Source organism: Helicoverpa zea, chromosome 12 (assembly GCF_022581195.2).
Source record: "Helicoverpa zea isolate HzStark_Cry1AcR chromosome 12, ilHelZeax1.1, whole genome shotgun sequence".
Classification (NCBI taxonomy): Eukaryota; Metazoa; Arthropoda; class Insecta; order Lepidoptera; family Noctuidae; genus Helicoverpa; species Helicoverpa zea.
The window spans coordinates 10646446-10667453 of record NC_061463.1 but is presented as its reverse complement, the minus strand read 5'-3'; the positions used below and the strand labels follow the sequence as shown (position 1 = coordinate 10667453).

General features: G+C 34.3%; 2 protein-coding genes across 2 annotated transcripts in view; one reads left to right on the top strand and one right to left on the bottom strand.

Moving 5' to 3' along the window:
* The window catches only part of LOC124635406, a 75728-nt gene extending 68785 nt beyond the window's left edge, over positions 1-6943 (bottom strand). The window contains exon 1 of the mRNA XM_047171291.1: positions 6668-6943. The gene's annotated coding sequence lies outside the window, so the exon portion shown is untranslated. The remainder of the gene's footprint in view (positions 1-6667) is intronic.
* Positions 6944-12021: 5078 nt separating this feature from the next.
* LOC124635105 (lipase member H-like) lies at positions 12022-15004 on the top strand. The gene is made up of 3 exons (XM_047170897.1): positions 12022-12227; positions 13593-13890; positions 14287-15004. The coding sequence occupies exons 1-3, from the start codon at positions 12113-12115 to the stop codon at positions 14963-14965; spliced, it is 1092 nt and encodes a 363-aa protein (XP_047026853.1). The 5' UTR covers positions 12022-12112; the 3' UTR covers positions 14966-15004.
* The last annotated feature ends 6004 nt before the right edge of the window (positions 15005-21008 follow it).

The following is a 21008-nucleotide window of genomic DNA, read 5'->3' as shown; positions in this document are numbered from 1 at the left end:
TGGGTTAATACCTAGATAATTTTTCAGTAATGCCTATTTTCCCAATAAACCAATGATGTACGTATATTTTATGAGAACGTTTTGGTAAAATCTGTACCTAAACTACTTAATCTTAAAATAACTCTTTTATTTGTTAATTCTTCACAGTTACATTTGATGACCTACTTAGATTAAACTTTGTATACTGTGATACATTGCTTAAACCTGTAAAATATAGGCGTTGTTTATGATTTACACTAGTTTTTGCAGAAGCATAATATGAACTCAAAAGTTTGGAAGTTTGTTCCTCTTTCACACAAAAACTACTATATAGATTCTGATGAAACTTTGCAGTAATATAGCTTATATATCAGAAAATATATAGGCTTCTTTTATCCGGATGCGGTAAGTAGTTCCCCGAGGAAACGGGTAAAACAGCCAGTGATGCTAGTACCTATTTTAATACTCCTGATCCAGTTTGTTGCAAAGGAAGGAAATCTCACATCAACCAGCTATTAAATAGTTATTATTCTAAAGAATATTATCAATAATTTCATAAACACAGTAAAGCTTTTACTGACTAATAATAAAACTATAAACCAGCTTATAATTTACGATTTATTTATATGAGAAGATGCGTTTATTTAGTGATGCCATGTATGTTTTCGGTTTCGCAGAAAAAACACGAAAACTTAGTCAGTAATTAAAATATTTTTGTTTTGTATGTTCTTTAGATCAACATACTGTAAAATTTTAATAAGCGTATTAAAAATGTTAAAAAATGCCGGAGGATTATATAGAAAATATTAAGAACTACGTCTATGGTATTTCATCCTTTAAAAAACGGCTTTCAAACTTCCTGAATCACGTATCCATATTTTTTATTATTTTGCTTGCGGAAATCATATACATACGTAGGTTTTAAAATTGCCTTTCTTTATTTGCGTATTAAAATCTTTTCAAGTTAACCGCAAAAAATAACAATTTACTTACTTTTACACGTGAATGTGTAATAATAATTAACTTTCGTTGTTGACCGTACGTAACAGTACAATTTACAATTAAAACAGTTTTTTTTTCTCACGGTCTTTTAGTCTAATGAAACTTTTTTATTTCATACGAATCCCACACTCAAGTATTGTTGGACAGGAAACGCATAATATCTCCTTAAACGTTTTTAATGTTGGCTGTTGACAACCTACTGGCGAGAAAACACTATGAAGGAAGTGGTGAAAAGGCCAACTTTTGTTCTCAAGTTCTTGTTAAAAAGTATTTTAAACCCATGTCCGTTTCTTTGTACCTTAAAAGCTCCAAAACTACACAACCGATTTGAAAAACTCTTTCACAATCTCTTCTCGAGTAAGATAGGCTATTTTTATCCAGGCACGGACAGTAGTTTCCACGAGACCCGGGTAAAACCGCGCTGAAACGGTTAGTAAGCCAATCCTTAACATTCTCGAGAAAAGTTAGGCTACAGAAAAGCTCAATATTAAACTTGGTTCACAATACAATCTTCACCTTCTACACATATTCCTGTATGGTGGTGTAAAGGTCACCAGCTGCAATCAGCCTTCCTACCCACCCACGCATAACCATACATATGTTATGTCAGTATTTAAATAAAGAGGTTTTAGTGCTGTCTTATGACGTCATTTGTCATCTCTTGCTTCGTATACCTGCTTCGTTAAGTTGGTTAGTCGTTACTAGCTACAATTTTATTCTTACTAGAGAAAGGGCACTACTTGTACGGAGCTAAAAACAATCGATCTCTAGAAACCAAATCAATAGATAGAATATTCAGAAAACGGAAATTAGGTTAACTATGATTTCTTTGCTTGTTGTGAAGTCTGAAGAATAGTTAGGCTTTTTTATCATTTTTTTTCAGAGGTGCTAGTTTTACTTGAGTCCAGTAATTATCCAGTAACATACAATCCCAACCTAATTTAATTCTTATATGTAAATAAGCATATCTTATATTTAAATAATAAATTTATCTAGCACTAGTAAATTTTCGCAGTTTTGCAAACGTTTTTTGAAAGCTGTCGGTTACCAAGCGACTCAAGTATGTTAAAAAGAAATAGTCTTAGAACAGTCTAAACATTATTTATCAGCATAGCTTCTTAAAAACGGAAACACTCATAAATGTATCTGCGCATTTTTGTAGAAAAGCGTAACAGACAATTTGTTTTACGCTCTCAACGAGTTAAAATGGTTAAAACAGACAAATAAACTATAAATTACCGTATCAATAGTCTGCTTTAACTTTTACGTGTTTATTTAAGATGCAAATGGCAAGTAATATCTTACGTATGGACCATACGGTGATCTCACGGTTACATCACACTTTCGCTAACCGTACCGGTTTACGTCCGATTTCTTTGCGATTGGCGAATTACGAAATTTACGCCTCCAATGTGAGGCGTTTTTTAGGATTCCGTACCGAAAGGGTAAAACGGGACCCTATTGTTTTCGCTCCTCTGTCCGTCCGTCCGTCCGTCAGTCTATCACCAGGCTGTATCTCAGGAACCGGGATAGTTAGAGAGCTGTTTCACAGATGATGTATTATTGTTGCCGCTATAACAACAAGTACTGAAATAGAAAAAAATATTTTGGAGGGCTCCCATACAACAAACATTTTTTTGTCCATTTTATAAATCGGTACGGAACCCGCACTTGGCCGGTTTTTTGTGACTTTTTATTTTTTATTGTTGGGTCGTTTTTTTTGCATTGCAGTGTATTTAGCTGATGTCATTTTTATTATTGTCGTTGGATTTTTGAGTTTTGTTTTTTAAGAGGTTTAGTTGGATTTTGGCAAAGAATCATGATGATTTTTTAATTTTTTTTTAACAAAGTACCAGACCCAGACTCTTGACCGGGCAGTTTATATAACTTGTAGTAAGTTTTTTTCAACTGTTCACATAACATACAGGACATAATGTTTTAAGTCATTGTTTTTTGTATTTTTGGCAGCTGCATCATAATGACGCATTTCCGAATTCTACATCTGATTGAAACGGACCAGTAGTTTCTGAGATTAGCTTGTTCAAGCAAAGAAACAACCTGCTTCATTCATAAAATTAATATTAAGATAAAACCGTCATATCGATTAACGTAACTAGCGGGTTACTACTGGGAACCAACTAGCATACAAATTCAAACATCGAACAGAAGCCATACACTTAAAAAAAAAAAAAAAACAATCCAAATTCAAAATAATACCACAAACAATAATCACTACCTACAGAATAGAGTAGTTCCTACGAGCGGTTACCGTTGTCCGGTACGGAACGTTCCGGGTCGGTGCGCAGACCATCTGGCTGTTCACGACACCTGTTCTTTTTGTCGCTGTTATTTTATCATATCTGTTGTGAATATTAGTTTGGAACAGTTCCGGGAGTATAGGAATTTTGGATTACATGAGCAAAATACTCTTGGTTTTTAAGGAAAGAAGTCGCGATAGCCTTTTGGTTTTTGAGAGGTCGCTCTAGTATTAATTGGTTGAAGCTGCAGTATTTGAATAAAGTGTTCGTAAGATTGAGAAAACTCCTTAATTGAAAAAATTGGATTGTATAATTGTAAAATAAATTAATAATAATTAAATTGTATAGACAGCTGTGTTGCTGGGAAGTTTGTTCTTCACCGCTTCTTCTTTCCAGCCATAACACTAGGAAGTGGTGAAAGGGGGGCGTTTTGGGGGTGCTGTCATTCTTGTAAAATCTTGACGTTAAAAAGTGCTAGTATTAGCCTATTTTAATAAATGATTTTGACTTTGACTTTGACTTTGACTTTGAAATATAAAGGGTCCCCTTAGATCTAACAAAAATGGAACTAAAGTAGTTAGGAAAAGTGTGTAGCTTTCGTCGTCGTATTATAGCGCTCTTTCCCTGTAGTTTTTCTTTCCTTTTTTCCTATACATCGTTGATATAATTATTTCGTGTTTGTTTTCTACAAACATGACAGTGAAAAAATTACAGTTGAGGACACAGAGTACATTTGTATATACTGAGAGTTGAGAGTAGAATAAGCATAATACACTCTTTTGATCTTAGCCCACCCTATGACAGAAAGGTACTCAGTAGCCATAAAGTCAGACTATCATACGAAATAGCTACCTCAATTGTGATGATAAAGATACGATTAAAATTACAAGTTTCTCCTCATCCTACCTCGAGAAAGGCGTAAGGCCTTGACTTCATTATAGGATGAATCATACCAACATACATACACACATAGTACAATAATGAGTGTACTAACAATAGATAGATATGACGTTAAGGCTAACTTTTTTGATGTATGAAGGACGACAGGTCTATAATTATTGTAGTTCTGTAGTTTAAGGCTGAAACTGTATGGTTTACGTTTAGGATAAAAGAATGTGGGTGCTTAACATGCTTCTAGGTAGTATTGTAAATTTTTGTAAATTTTATATTTATTACAGGAGGATTTCAGTTTATGATGGTCAAATGTTTTCAAGTTTGGCAATACATATATTAATTTGGGTGTTAAATGTCGATGTATCTTTGATGGTTACGAACGTTGCTTCTACAAGTTAACCATACATATTTATGTCTTATGTAATGTGAATTTTGATTTATTTACATGTTTGTCAAAATTATGCGGTATTACATATTAAGAAAAGAAATCGAGAAAACGGACATTAAAATAAATGAATGTTACGAATAAATGAATTCGTTCTTTTGCCTCTTATTTCAAATAGTTAACAGACAAGTAAATAATAATAAGCAGAAAGGCTACCAATTGGTAGTATAAGAAGAATTTAAAAATCATTGGTCGTTTATATTACGAAAAAGGTCATCATACACATTGACTACTAATCGTATCGTGTCTAGTTTATTTTATTTGCATTTTTTAATAAACATAATCTGTACTAAATATTTGTTTGTTTGTCTTTAAGGCTACGAAACTACTTAAACGATTAGAAAATTCTATTCTAACAGATTCCCGATGGGTTCGAAAAGTGCTGGAGTGAAGACCACGGACAAGCAAGCGCAGCGTAGGACGGCCACCAATAAGGTGGACAGACGACCTTATAAATTTCGCCGGAAGACGCTGGATGCAGGACGCCTCCAACAGGTATCTGTGGAGATCTAAGGGGGAGGCCTATGTTCAGCAGTAGACGTCCTATGGCTGAGATGATGATGATGATGAAGTATATACCTAGAGAATTTTTTTTTTAATTTGCTCCGAAACAACAATAGCAATCTAGCTAAAATTCCTTCAATGTTGGAAACCTACACTCTTCCAGAGTAACATAGGCTATATTTTGTCAGGGTATGGGAAGATTTCCCCTTGGACGCGGGTTAATTAATCCGGGTACGGGAATAGATTCCCCAGGACGCGGGTAAACCCACGAGCAAATAGCTAGTGGTAGTGTTTTATATTTTTATGCTTATATTATTAGCGTTATGGCTTCATTATTATTCTATCTTTTGCCATACCTGTTTAATATTCTGAAGAGCGACCTTACAAGATTTATACCTACATAATATAGCTTTTTCGAACGGTTTCGCTCGGATTATGGTAAAATTTGTTTTCCTATGTAAACCCGGATTTAAATTCTTTTTTGTGTTCGAGATCTGGCTCTAGGTAAATTGAATTTAATCAATAACCGTCGTGCCACATAAACTTTTAAACGTCCGTTGAACACTTGTCTAAAAAATGTCAGATTATGACGTTGAAATAAGGTCCATTTTGCAGCCACACTTCTTTTAGACAAGTGTTCAACAGATGTTTAACTTTTTGGTTCAGTATGATAGAAGTCAAGTAAAAAGAGTACGGACAAACAGACATAACAAAATTGATGAAGAAAAAAAAAAATTATTTAAAATTAAATTAAACCGGATTTTAATGCAAAAAACAAACGCATGATGCAAGTTAGTTTCAACATAAGTTTGTAATACTGAATCATAAACTAGATCCTAAGGCCATTGACGCTAAAGTTTCATAATTATTGACAACCCAATGCGAGCGTGCAAATATGATACTTGATAGGCATGGAAACGTGCATCAAGTATCGAATTTTAGTGTACAGGCGGATGTGACAATTATTATGAAAATTTATGAGCTTAGGGGAGATTTAAATTGTGCAATATTTTGAGACTACGAAGGAAATCCTTCAGTTTGGAAAAGTATGGGATTAGTGAATTGCCGACTCTAAATTGAGGTAACCTCTATAGTTATCTCTATTTATCTACTGTTTAATACTACTCATGATGTGCAGTCATAAGAAAATAATTAAGTTTTTACAAAAACAAAATGATAAAGTTATTGTTCAAATATTTCAGTTTAGAACAATATTTTGAACACGGACCATGACCCGAATGTTTTAATGAGTTCATATTAAAAGAACATCAAACAACTTTGAATCAAAATTAACATCTCACATGATCGTAACTCGTAAACAGAGTAATAATAACGACGAAACATAGTTATTTCAACAATTTACAACCAAGCATAAAATTTAAAACGATCATTTTGTTACACATTAACTAAGGCATGCCAATAATACGCAAAACTTTAGCAATATCCACGAAAACACGAAACCTGTATCGATAAAAATTGTGAAAGAATCGACTTAAAATAAATCGATTACATTATCGTATAGTATCGTTACAAAACACGAGAGTATTGAATACAAAAGGAACGTTTCGGAAATCAATAGGCTCACCTTGATAATCCGTTTATTTTGACAGCTGGTGCACGTCAACAAAGAAAACAATAGTTTGCACTTGTCCACTTCTAGGACTTACTAACTCTATGAAAAAAACAACCCTACACAAATAGGCACGTCACTACAGCATTTTGAACACAACATTCGGACGGAACAATTTTGAATTTCGATTTTGGAACACTGTTCACTTTTCGTTTGTTTCGTTGTTAAAATTTAAGTTTGGAACGCGTCGCGGCATGCGCGCGCGTCGTCGTTGTACACAACACTGAGTTCGCGTAGCCGCCATTTTCTCGGCAAATGGTGGGAGAAGGCACCGAAATAGGAAATAAATGGAAAAAGAAGGCTGTATGGGTAGGTTGGCGTGCGCTACTAATTTAGAAAAAAAAACTGGATGTTTAACCTTACTGATGTGGAGAAAATAGAGACGCCACCCTTGAAGTCTATTTTTTTATAAAACTTAAAGGATGGAAGGCTTTTATTTTACGAAGTTCGTTTTGCCACTGTCTTAGTTACTGTGTACTGTATCTCTCTAGATAGGAAAAATCGATCTTCAGTAGGATAGGAGATAGGGACCCACTCTACCCAAGTCTTAAAAAAGGCCTTTAAATAGACCTTTTTAAAACTCTCTGGTTATTTGTTTGTCTAATATACATTTTCAGTGAATGACTTCCCCACACATTGTCAAAAAGTAGAAATTTGTTAATTCTGATACCCTATGCTATTGCCAAGTTTTATTTCATCAAAATGTTTTGTTGTAAAAGAGTAAAGCATACCCGTATCCATCCTTACAAACTTTCGTATTAAGGATGTTTTCCTCCAGGATCGTCGAAGGTCACAATCAAGCTAATCTACCGGTGCGTTATTTTAATTAATTTTCGCATTAATGTACGATAACATGTTTTGTTCAAAGGTGGAAAGGCCACGCGGCCTTGAAGTGATTCCAATTAACCAGACGCAAGATGCCTTAATACCGAATACCGATTATTTTCTTAATAATTTATAGAAAACTAGCGGTTCTCCGCGGTTTTACCCGCTTCCCGTGAGATCTATTTATTGCAGTAAGTAAATTTTGACATAATATAAGATATTTTTAGTGTAGAGTGGCATAAAAATGTGTCAAGAAGGTTTTGGATCAAGAGTAACAAACTAATAAGTACCTAGTAATAGTTTCTGTGACCCCCTCCTCCTCCGAGCCTTTTTCCCAATTATGTTGGGGTCGGCTTCCAGTCTAACCGGATGCAGCTGAGTACCAGTGCTTTACAAGGAGCGACTGCCTATCTGACCTCCTCAACCCAGTTACCTGTGCAACCCAATACGCCTTGGTTAGACTGGTGTCAGACTTTCTGGCTTCTGACTACCCGTAACGACTGCCAAGGATGTTCAATGACAGCCGGGACCTACAGTTTAACGTGCCATCCGAAACACAGTCATTGGTGTCTAGAATGTAGCTTTTCTACTTAGAAAAAAATATTACTCTTTGCAAGATTAACAATTGTACAGTATAAGAAAAGTAATGTCATTAAGGTCATCTTGGCAAGCATTAAATATAATTATCAGGTACAATATAACTGCAATGGATTTGTCATTATGTCGCGGTTTTGTTCACCTATAAAGAATTTAAGTACAGTCGGTGACAAGGTGAAAGATTAGAAGTTTTGATTGTACCTATAATGTAGCCCTGAGCAGATTTTGGTAAATAAATAAGTAATTTGGAATTTTGTTTGTCCATTATAGCTATACTATATTGTTTTATCTACTTTTTTATATAAAAGCTCATACTTATGCACTATTATTGTATTAACAAACTTCTGTAGGTTCGTACATTTAGGCATAAGCGTTTACTATTTTTGATTAAATAAAATAAATAGGTAAGTGCATGGAGGAATTTCTAAGAAAAATAAAACTAACTTCAATTAGTAGATATACCTACCTAAAACCTTCTCCTAAGTCTGACAAATACTTTGCTGAAAAGCTCAAAATCGGTTCAGCCAAATTTACAATCATACATACTTGCATGTCAAACTGAAGATCTTCCTTTTTTTAAGTCGGTTAAAAAAGGCTACAATTTTTTACGATGACTGTACATTACTGAATGACATCTCTTTTATAAGTAGGTTCACTTTATTCACGACAGATGCTAATAGCATTTTATTGTCGTGAAAGTATTTCTTTTCCGTACTCCGTTTTTAGATAATCAGCCATTTTTCATTCAGTAGGTATAATATGTTTCAGGAGAGAAAGTCGAACTCTTAAATACTTACATTCTCAATGCAAGAAACTAAACATAGGTGCTTTTGTAATTGCATCAAAAGTATCACATAGCATAACATTTTAGATAATACGTGTATATTCCACCCTCAGTTACACCTTCCTTCCAAGGGAACTACGTACTTCGTGTAGCTACCTGGTTAAAATATAATTACCTATCGCCTTTTTAGATAACTGGCTCTAGCGACAATATGCGTGGCTAAATTGATGAATCAATTTTAATATTTCGACGATTAATCAAAGAGATATTTGACCATATTTTTAATTCAAGACCATGAAATCGTTTTCTTATGACCTGTGTAGGCAAAACCAAGAGAAAAAGTTAGTATATTATATTAATAGAAAACAACAAACTCAAATTCGAAAGCTTCATGATCTAAAACCTTGAACTTTTGCAAGAAACGGTAAGTTGTCGATCGTTTGTGCGATAACATTCACTTACACGTTCTAGTTTTGCACTATCTCTGGTATCATAATCCTATTATTATTTAGGTATAATGGTTATAAGAGCTACTGCTGAGTAAAATATAAAACTAGATTCTACCCGTAGTTTTTCCTGCGTACGTTCAGGCATTTGGCTCCTAGATAAATATTTAGAGCATCATATTTTAGTCAGAAGAATTGCACAGAATTGTCAGGCGCATACCGATTTATAAAATAAACAAACAAACAAACAAAATTGGCATTTGTATCTAAGGCCAACCAAAGAAACTATGGATGGATTTTGTGAAAATTGACATTGCCAGAAAAAAAAAATCTTGTAAGATGACAATGCTAAATGCTGCGCCGACTCCGAATAAAATTGGGATGAGGGCAGGAGGACAATGATGATGATGTTTATCAGTATGATGAAGTAGTTAAGTATATCATATTAAAATTGATATCTTTTTCTAATTGGTCTAAAGGAACAATACACCTTATCTTTTTTCTATTTATTTTTTAGGTTAAAATCATCAATCAGTAGCAATGAACTAAACAAAAAGGTATGTAACAAACGCATCCAATGCGGGTTGTCATTTGCAATACGGGATATTTTCATAAAGGAAAATAATCAGGGATGGCCCGTGATAAATTAATGTAAAAAAGAATGTTTAAAAATATTTAGGTAGCTTGATAGATCATAGGTGGCTTCTGGCAATCAGTGACCTAGAATGTATCTATAAAAATATTGTAAAGCTGAAAAGTTTGTTAGAACGCACTAATTTCAGAAACTAAGGGACCGATTCGAAAAAGTATTTCAGCGTTAGATCCATTCAGAAGGCCTTCCTCGATATCATTAGCTATATAATTGAACTACGTACTACTCCGGCAACTTTTCGTCCGTGTACGTACGCGGAGTAGTTCCCAGGGAATGCGGGTAAAACCAGTGGTGGAACCTAATAAATAAGAATTATATTTCAACCCTGTTAAATATGAATTTAACATTTACATAATGCCATGAACATTATGTAACTTGAAAGTTATCTTAGTAGTCGTATTACACCGCTGACAGATGCTGGTTCTACAAAATAAAAGGAAAAGTAGTTAAGGATTTATCGTATCATATCATAAGCATGGGTTTAGTGAAATTGATTAATGTTTTGCCAATTATGTTATTTGTTCAATCTATCAGTGCTGGTGATTTTGAAGATATTGATGATTGTAAGTACATATTTCAAAAATCGTTTAGTAAAAAAAAACAAATATATGAATTGAAAACCTCCTCCTTTTTGGCAAGTCGGATAAACCTATCCGTTTGTCATGTACGTGAAACTCAATTGATGTTCTATTGTATTTTAATTGCTGGCATACTTCTTCTTCTGCTGGGTTCTTCTTTTGAAAGCTTCACAACACGACATCACTCCTCTCTGATGGCCGCCCTCCTCGTGCATTCATGTAGTGAGGATGAGCCAAATTACTGCCGCTTCTGTTTTATCAGTCCGCTTGTTTCCCACAACCTTTCCCGGGATCACAAGAAGCTCAATAGCCACCTCCCCTTGGCGACATGTTTACAAGCAGTTAAGTAACAGATATATTTTTCCTGTTCTTCACATAGCATTTATTTAAATAAAGTCTCGTGATCACCGAATATGATGATGCTTAATACCCGTCATCAATGATATTGTTGCCAACCAATGCTCCAAATTGCGTTCACTAAGTCACTTTAAATTATACAATAATTTACGTTTTTTACCTCAAATACCTACAAAAACATAGTTTGATTCAAAGTATATTTTAATAACTATGTATGTTTAAATATTAGTAATTCCCCGCGGTTTCATCCGCGTTTCGAAGGAAGACTTCCCGCACCTAGGCAAAAAGAAGTCTATGTTATTTTGGTTCAGTAGTTTTGACAAGAAAATGCACCAGACAGATAGTTATTTTTTGCATTTATAATTTTATTAGCATTTAAAAAAATGGACACGATAAAACGACCTTTCAAGAAAAAAAAATACCAAAAATAATCCAACGTACTACCTACTGCTACAATTACAACTAAACACAGTTATTAATACCCCCGAGTAAACAAGTTTTTATTAAACGATCATACAGTATCCAAGTTATTAAATTGTATTTTGGTAAATAATACCTTCCTACCTACCTATAGGACGACGACATCAAAAAAGACCTCTGTTATATTTGATGATCAAAAGACAAATGTACATATCAATAAATGAAATTCAAATTAAACTTACGCACCGAGCACATTGAAGAGTAGGCCGATAGTTGAGCTGATGGCAAAAATTTTCTTTATAGAAAATGTTGATTCCAATCACGTTTCTGCCTATAAATAATAAATATGATCTTTGTTATGTGCGTACTGCCATTCATCTTCACACTGATTTCTGAGCCCAAACAAACTAACGGATGACTAAAAGTTTGCATTGTGTGGTACTTTAAAAGAATGACGCCCTGAAACAAAATAGTTATAGAATAATGTATGAATATTATCGTCTTATCAGGACATATTCATCTCTATAATTGTTATGTTTGCAGAATAAAACTATTGTATCCAACAAAAAAACCCTAAAGATATAATTTATCAAGAACAAGGTGACTTTATCAGCGTTTTAACTGGAGTTGTACACTCATACAAAATGTATTTTTCATCCTTCTGTTGACAATGAGCACTTGGTAACCGACTTTACACGTTTCGCGACGTTTTTTTCCCAAAAATATTCGGAAAAATAATTTATGTTGTTTATTATGTACCGTGTTTGTTTGTTCGTTATGGTGTTTGTTTGTGAGTCTGTTTGTATGTATAGTTCTAAAGCTATAGAGGGATATCCTGCGGGATATTTGGCTGATTGTAAGTAGCTAGATAAGATCTTTTTTTCCTGGTTGATAAAAAATTTAACTGAAAGTTTTTGTTCATTCCAAAATTAGAACTTTATGTGAATGTCAAATTAATTATTTTTGTCCTTCGTATAGTCAAAAAAATACCCTATCAATTTCTTCAAATCATGTTTCCATTTTTTCGGGTTCGTACCGGAGCCGTCTGATCTCCGAGGTTTCCATCCACGAGAGACCCGAGACTGACTTTGATTATATCTTTGAAGAATATAAAACAAATCAAGTCCCTCCGGACAGGAACCTAGAGCATCTAGTACCTTGGGTACTATCCCGTGATTTGGTTCACTTTTAATTTAATAATCCTGTGCTAAGGATCTGTTTATTATTATATTTAATGGCGTAAAGGCCATTACTGTGACATTGAAGATTATCCTCATTCTTATCCTTGCTTAAACTTACAAATCTGATAACTGCTCTAACTACTTTAGGTAAAGATTTTGATAAAGAGCTTTCGTTTAAGATATTTTTTCACGACTGTGGTCATCACCATCATCATCATCATCAGCCTATCGCAGTCCACTGCTGGACATAGGCCTCTCCAAGTGCACACCACTGCGATCGATTTGCGGCTGCTCGCATCCAGCTCCATACTGTGGTCATAGATCAAACCAAAATAATTAGAGTATTAGAAAACTTATTTCTATCGTTATCAGTTTGATTCGGTCGAATATTTTCTTAAAGTAGATTTTCAATCAATCAAAGTGGGTCTGATTTACATGGTTGTCAACCATTTAAGTAAATCCGACAATGCAGTATTCGTCACCTTTCTTCCAAGCAAGGTGTGGGCTGTTTACGATAGCCACCTCAAAATGACGTGTAGGAACATTATTTGTTTTGATGACAAAAGAAAATGAATATTTGTTGTTTGATAAACTTTCAAGGATCGGAATTTTTACTGAAGGAGTTACAAAGTTTTGTAGGTCAACAGAGTGATTTTTAGTATACGTCATTTGAACCAAAAAAAAAAATCTAGGTATAATTTGTATTATATTTTTTTTCTATTGGTGTCAATTTATTTATAAAAACACGTATACAGACCTGCTTATAAAATAAGACATACCTACTTACTGAACGATATCTATATTTACATAAGAAGAAACATAAAACTAACAAAGGGCGTCGAAAAATTGGCGTTTGTATAATTAAAATAAAATTAAGCATAGTTCGATCGGAATCTTAATTTGTATGAACTGCAGATGTACGGGAGTGTGCACAAGATGGGAATCTACACTATCTCTATATTTTTATCCTGGCACGTGAAGCAGTAACTCTTGCAACTTCTGAAACCAACTTTTTACTAAAATAATCCTATTTTTCCCAGGTCCCGGAACAACAACACCCCAACCGATACCTCTATCAGACCTAAAATACCTGACGATATCAGTGCAGACAAAAGGGAACATCTTATGGCCAAAACCGAAGTACAATTACTATCAAATGAAGGAGTTAGCCAAAGACCCCCATATCGACTTTAAGAAGAAAACTGTCATGTATGTGGGGGGGTTTCTTGATCATCCCCAGTTGCCGTTTGCTATGACAGCCGGAGCGGTTTATAAAAGGATGGGGTATAATGTCTTTCTGTTGGATACTAATAGGTTTACGACTGTTGCTTATCCTGTGTAAGTATTTTATATGTTTTGGTTATTATTGAAATAAAACTCTAGGATAAAAATAAGTCTGTCACCGCCTCCAGAGACCACCTAACTTCATGTAAGTAAAGTTTTTCTCAAACGGTTCAGTCGCTCGAGCTTGAATACATTACAAAGAAACATAAGTTTAGGTTCTTTCACACTTGCAATATTAAGTAAGATGAGGATGAGACTAAATTACTAACAATTGATATTCCAATTCTCTGTTGTTATTTACTTTGTGAGCTAATGTTTTTTGGAGGTACATAGTTACATTAGGAAATAAGTGTCCGCCTCATTGTATCGAGATCTCGTCAAATCTTATAATCGTGTGAAACAAGATTCATGACAGGTTCCTGCCGTTAACCGATTTTTTCTCTATTTCAGAGCTGCAAGCAATATGCGGACCATCGGAAAACACGTCGCTGAAATGCTCGCTACCCTCAACCAATATGGCTTAAACCCTCAAAATCTGGAACTCGTCGGTCTCAGTCTAGGAGCCCAGACCATCAGCTTTATAGCCAAAAACTACAGGCTCCAAACAGGCATGAATATATCTAGGTTAACAGGCTTAGACCCGTCTGGTCCATGCTTCAGAAATTTAGGACCAGAGGACCGGTTGGACCAGACTGACGCTGATTTTGTTGATGTGGTCGAAACTAATATTGATGGGTACGGAATGGCGGCACCCGTCGGCCATGTAAATTTTTATGTCAATGGCGGGGAATTTCAACCTGGAGATTTCTTTTGGGTTCCCTGTGAGGTTATTTGCAGCCATATAAGGTCTTTTACTATTTGGATCGCGGCTTTAATGAACCCTAATAGTTTTATAGCCATGAAATGTGATTCCGTACAAGAGGCGAGGAACAAAGATTGTTACGATAAAAATCCAGTTATAACAAACCTTTTAGGACCAAATACTGATAGGAATGTTCAAGGTATATTTTATTTGGCTACTCAGAATAATTTTCCTTATTTCTTGGGCTTGAAGGGTTTGGAAAAGGACTATGAATTCTTTGACTCAAAACTGAATTTGTACAAAAAGACGAGCTGGTCATTCTTTTAAAGTTCACGCTTGTTAAACAATAAATATAAAAAATCTTTACTTGATTTTATTCCTAAAACCTATTAATTACCTTATTTTGTACTTTCTACAGTACCTGTTATTTTTAAATCCATTTGAATTATATTCCCGCTAGTGCCATCTATAGTAATCATATTGTACTAGCAACAGCGAGGTTTCCTCACCCTAGTACCATGATATTGGAAGTATCATGAGTATATTATAGTAAGTAGTTCAACTGAATGCTGATAGATGGCGCTGTATCACACTTTTCTTTTTAAATACATAGATGGCAGTGTCAGCACTTTGGTTGACTAGTGAAGTATTTTGATTTTCTTTTTTTTTATTTAGTGTAACTGAGCAAGTAAAACGTGTCATATATTTGAGTAGTTTTGATTTGTTCTTTTTCTTAAAAATTGAGATTTTTTTAATTCAAGAGTTCTAGTACCTACAGGTAGAGCGTTTAGGTACTTTTTATTTATATTTTACATAAACGAATATCACGCTCTTAGGTACTTTTTTAGATTACTTACTATAAAGCTTAATAAAGCATGATGTTGTTATGAAAATTGGATATAACATAATATGTATCTACTTATATTGTTATATTGAACTTTTATTTGCCATCGCTGATCTGATCTCTGACCTCATCACATCATATCATTAACGAAACTTGCATTTTTCTAATAATAATTAACTATAGGTACCTACTATCCTATGTGTTGGTCCTTTCATCCGAAAACTTTGAGATTTTTTTATCCAACTTATAACAAAGATCCATCGTTATTCAAGACCTTTTTAATATTTGTAATTAAGCACTATAATAATCCCTGCATTTTAAGTTTTTTTGCGATCAAACAAAGGTTAAGCTTCCTTATTTTGGAGGTCAACCCTGTCCTGCAAAGTGCATTGTGTACCCACCAGCTGTTTACCTGACCCTTTGTGTCCATTAGAATTAACCCTCGTAATTATGCAATGTCAATAATAGGGGTCATATTGTCCGAAGTTAACCCTTCAGTGTTCAGTTTTGCGCGCGGATTTCGTTGCGAATTTTAAGTTGAGATTTTAGGGTTAGGTGGTATTTTGAGGTTGACACGAATTTTTAGCTCTTTTTATTATGAAAATGGATTGTTATTTTTGTTTGATTGGTACTTTTGTGTATATTTTTGGAGATATTAGTAAATAAAATACCATATATTTTAATGTTATTTACCTACTACAAGGAAAAGAAAATGGACTGTCTATCACTCTATTTTTAGAATAAGGTTTATAGTGTTTATACAATAGCACCTTTAATTTTACTTTATTTTATCAGTAGGTATATCTCAAAGTCACACAAACAAACTTGGGCATAACTTTTTACATACACAAAACTCTTCAGCAAAACCTGCAACTAAATTCAACCCTATTTTCAAGACTCTAAGGTCTAATTTCCTTAATCCATTTACAAGAAACAATAGACAATTTACGCCTGAATTGCGTAGGGTCAGTAAAGGAATTCTAATAAAGAACTCAGAGTACAATTGATAGTTTTTTTCAGTTTCTAATGGACACCTGGCCCTTATTTGAATATAATTATTATTCTGCTGACCGTATTTAGGGTCCCTTTGTGAGGATATCTATTATTTTTAGTGGTCTTTTGTTAATTCGTTGAAGGTACTCTGCCCATCCTAAATGAGATGCGGGATGAAGATATTATTATCTATGTAAAGGGATTTTGTAATCCGTAGTGTGTTTGCATGCGTTAGAAGAAGTATTGTTAAACAATTCCTATGCAGAAAATAATTGCACAGGGGAATGGTTAACATAAGTATCTAACTAAATGGGTAAACCGCTGACTAAAGCGCACACTTCAAATATTAATAATATAGTCCTAATTCCACACTAATGTTTTAAAGTGAGTTCGTTAATTTGTATGTTTGTAGAATATTCAAGCTGTAAAAAAATCGCTAAACCTGGAAACTACAAGCCCGTTTTGAGAAATTCTTTTAGTGTTAGAAGCCCATGTATTGATGAAGGCTATGCGATACTTAAGAACTTTTTATCCGGATGCGCTCAATTGTTCTAAATAAAAATATTAAGGTAGTCCAAATTTCGTCAAAAGCAACTTATCCATATTTTTTTTTATTATTATTTTGTTATTAGCCTGTGCTGTCCCATTGCTGGGCAAAGGCTTCCCCCATTAGCCTTCCACTTTTTTTTATTTATTATCTATTTCTTTATTTTTCAATTACATACAGTTCCATCCTATTTTACACTAGCAATTGACTAGATTCTCCATATCATTAAGCCTTATTAAAAGTTCCATGACAATAATGACAAACAAACTAATTACCATATAGGTAAGTTAACCAGTAATACCACTTACCATAACCTCTTTACATGCGCAATTTACAATTTTAAATAACTTTCTTTGTTCGAAACTTGGAAAAAAACAACTTTTTTTAATAATCGCTCGTTTAATTTTCAGCCTATTGCAATAAGCAGGTGTAATGTGATGTCAAGGCTTTATACGAGTTTTGTATTAATATCGATATATCGGTTTCTTAATTGATTTGAATCGATATTTCGATTCGATTATCGTATGTACCTTGTTGATTGTTAATTATGTCTCTATATTTTGATCCATTCGGATGTTGTTGTCAAATGTTGTGTTGGTCTCAAGAGGCTAAGGATGTGTTACTTACAGATTATGTAAAAGTCTGAGTTTGTTTGTGAAATATTTTGTTACTATTTGTGTATCTGTTTAACCTATTTCCCTGTAGTATCAATATTAGGTAGGTAGTAGTATCAATATTTCTGAATGACCTGAAGGATGAATCTCAATAAAATTCAATTAAATAAATAAGTTTGTAGACTTCATGATAATTCATATGGCAGTTTTAAAAATTCTTATCGTCATCCTCTAGTGACAGTCATCATATAGGAATCAAAGTTACTTTTGTCTTTCATTAAGTATGTATCTTGAACTCTTTACATATTTCCATTAACAACCTTCAAACATAAAATACTTACCAAATAAGTACCAACGCGTAGACAACAGCCTGGTACCAAAGGCTTCAAAAAGGCTTTCTAAAGACAAGTGCTCTTGCTGTTAATCTATGCACTAGACGTGTCTAAGCATCGGATCAATTTGCCATCGACTTCAAAAGCCGGGACACGCATATCTTAGCCTTTGAGAAGACTTTAGGCTTTTTTAAAGCTGCTTTGGAATTCTTTCGTAGTCTGTAGAATGGAGTGGGAATTTGCTTGTCTCCTGTTTATAATTGAGACTAATCTAAGTTATCCGTGGTAAAATTTTAACACTATTTTTATTAAGGTATTCGTCTTGTTGCTTAAAATGCACCCGTTGTAAGTGAGTCACTTACACTCACTTAAAGTGACACTGGGAGCTGGAGTTGATATTTTGTTATTGACGTTTTCATGTTGTAGTTAGTTATTGTACAGAACTATGTTTAACAAAAATAAAGCCTTTCTGATATAAATGATAGATTAAAGAACTTCTGGTAGCGTCGCCACCATAGTTTTTAGGGTAGAAATTATCAGACTTGTCTGTCTAAAACTCACCTTTCTTTCCTTTGGAACTCTCAGTACCAGGAACACGGTTACTCTTTGGAACAATCTCATCGCTATGCTATACAACTCGTGCTAATATTTACATTAACAAGTAACTTCAGTTTCTGCGCTTAAGTACATTCAATACTTAACTACTTACATGGATATTACAGAAATAACAAAACGTACAAATAAAATAATGTAACCAAAGACAACTGATACATAAACAAGAAAGCACTTAGAAATGAACAAAAAACCATTAACTACATTCTCTATGTCCTTTCACAATTATAAAAACTTAAGTAGTAAAATGTAACGACTTAATTTTGTATTCATAAACTACTGATAGCAGGCAGATGTTACAGAGAAAGTTATTTAAGTTGCGAGTAATTTTAACAAGGCTTACCACTGTTTTAAAGAAAATGTGGAATAAATAATGTCATATGTAATTTACATTACATGGTATAAGCATAGGTAGGAAATAATGAAGATCATGTTCAGGAAAGTATTGAACATAAACGTGGATGAATATAGAGGGATGTAAGATGCAAGAATTTTGGAGGATCGATATAAAAGGGTATCAAGTTGCCCGGGTTGAGCAGGTCAGATCGCTCCATGTAAACCATTGATACACAGCTGCACTTCGTTACAGTGGAAGACGGTCCTAAGATATAGCAATTATTACCAGTAACGACAACTGCGCCTGTTACCATTGAACAAATTGTGTTGAAACTATTTCAAAAGAAGTTGTATTAAACACATCTTTACCATGTTTTATATTTTGACAATTATTAAATTTACCTGCTATCTTGTGTTTTCTCGAATCCTCAAACTTAACAAGAATCTGAAAAGTAAAAAATAACACACCATAGTTGGTACAAAAGGTAAAACAATCAAGTACCCATAAGATACGTTAAAAGTAGCCGCTTAAAATCCAGTTTATTAACCCTTAGATGTTCTCACAAACAAATAAAATCGATACTTTATGACTTTAACAACCAATCGTTACGAATCGAAACAATTCAACCGATATAATATATAGCTTAAAGTCTATTTAAAATTCATAGGGCTTAACATTATAATTTGATATCAGAAAATAAATTAACAATTGAATATATATTATAATCATCAAATGATTTAAAAATTCCAACCGATCATTCGAGCAGATCGAATGCGATTCCCATAGAATCGATTAGACACATGCTTTCACGTCACTAATGAAGCTTCATCTATTTTTTTGTTAACGAGTTAATTGATATTTAGTTATCGATATGTAGATTGCAAGCAAGTACATCGTAGTTAGATAGGAACAAATAGGAAATAGATAAAATGTCTTACATATTTTATTTATAGTAACAGTAGGTATGGCAGGCTAGTACTTCAAATAGGGCTTTTAGTCGCACACATTTGTGTGAATCATTTATACTGTCTGAGTCTGGCTTTCCCATGTGGGATAATCATAGCACCTCGACAAATCTGTTTTTAGACCGATGTTAGGTTGTAGTGTAATGTGTGTCTTGTAATGCTTGCGTATTCCATACCAGTAGGTAGGTTGTTACAGCCTTTTCAACGTTCCACTGCTGGGCACAGGCCTCCTTTCACACGGAGAAGGATTGAGCATTACACGCTTGCTCAATGCGGGTTGGTGATTTCAGACTTTATACTCTAGGTTTCCTCAAGATGTTTTTCTTCACCATTTTATCAGCAATTGGTGTCCAAGATATACTTAGAAAGTACATACAAACTTATAAAAGTTGCATTGCATGGTGACAATAATTATCAGAACCGTCAACTGTTTCTACCACCATCACCACCACTTCATTTTGCAAGTTTGACCTAAAGACCACGATCTCCTAAAACCAGCCAGCAACTTCGAAATACAAACCCTAGAAAAGCCTTCTATTTATATAAGCCGAAGGTAAGAAATATAGGCAGTGTTATACGAACCTGCTTGAGGGTAGCTCGTTCTGCGCACTTAGCTCTATTATACACGGGGTGCTGCACCCCTCACAAAAAGAAACAAGCCTATGGCATACAGGGTGTCTGTGTGATGCGATGGTGCAGTCTTGATAGTTGAAGCTTTCTTGGTAAGGTATAAAGGTCTGTGGGATTGTTCGAAACAGTTACCCCGGCTATGGTACATAAAGGGTTTAAGAAGGAACATGGTGGGTTTAGTAAGTAAAAGTCGCCTCGCGCTGAACTTACAGCGGGAGGGGTCATTTGATGATTTACAAACAAAAAAAGGTACAAGTCTTTTGTTTTGCCACAAATCTAATGGGACAGCTTATTTTGCATCGGCTCTCATTTGTATGTACTTTGACAGTCATTACGTAGTTAGAAGCCGCAAACTCTGATCCAGTATTGGCATATCCAGGTTTCTTATCAGCATTATCAGATGGCATCGAGTTCACCACGTTATTGGATACCCAGTCTCTTCATGTACCTAAAAAATACTGATACTCACTCAGCAGCACTCTGTAGCCTGGAAGCT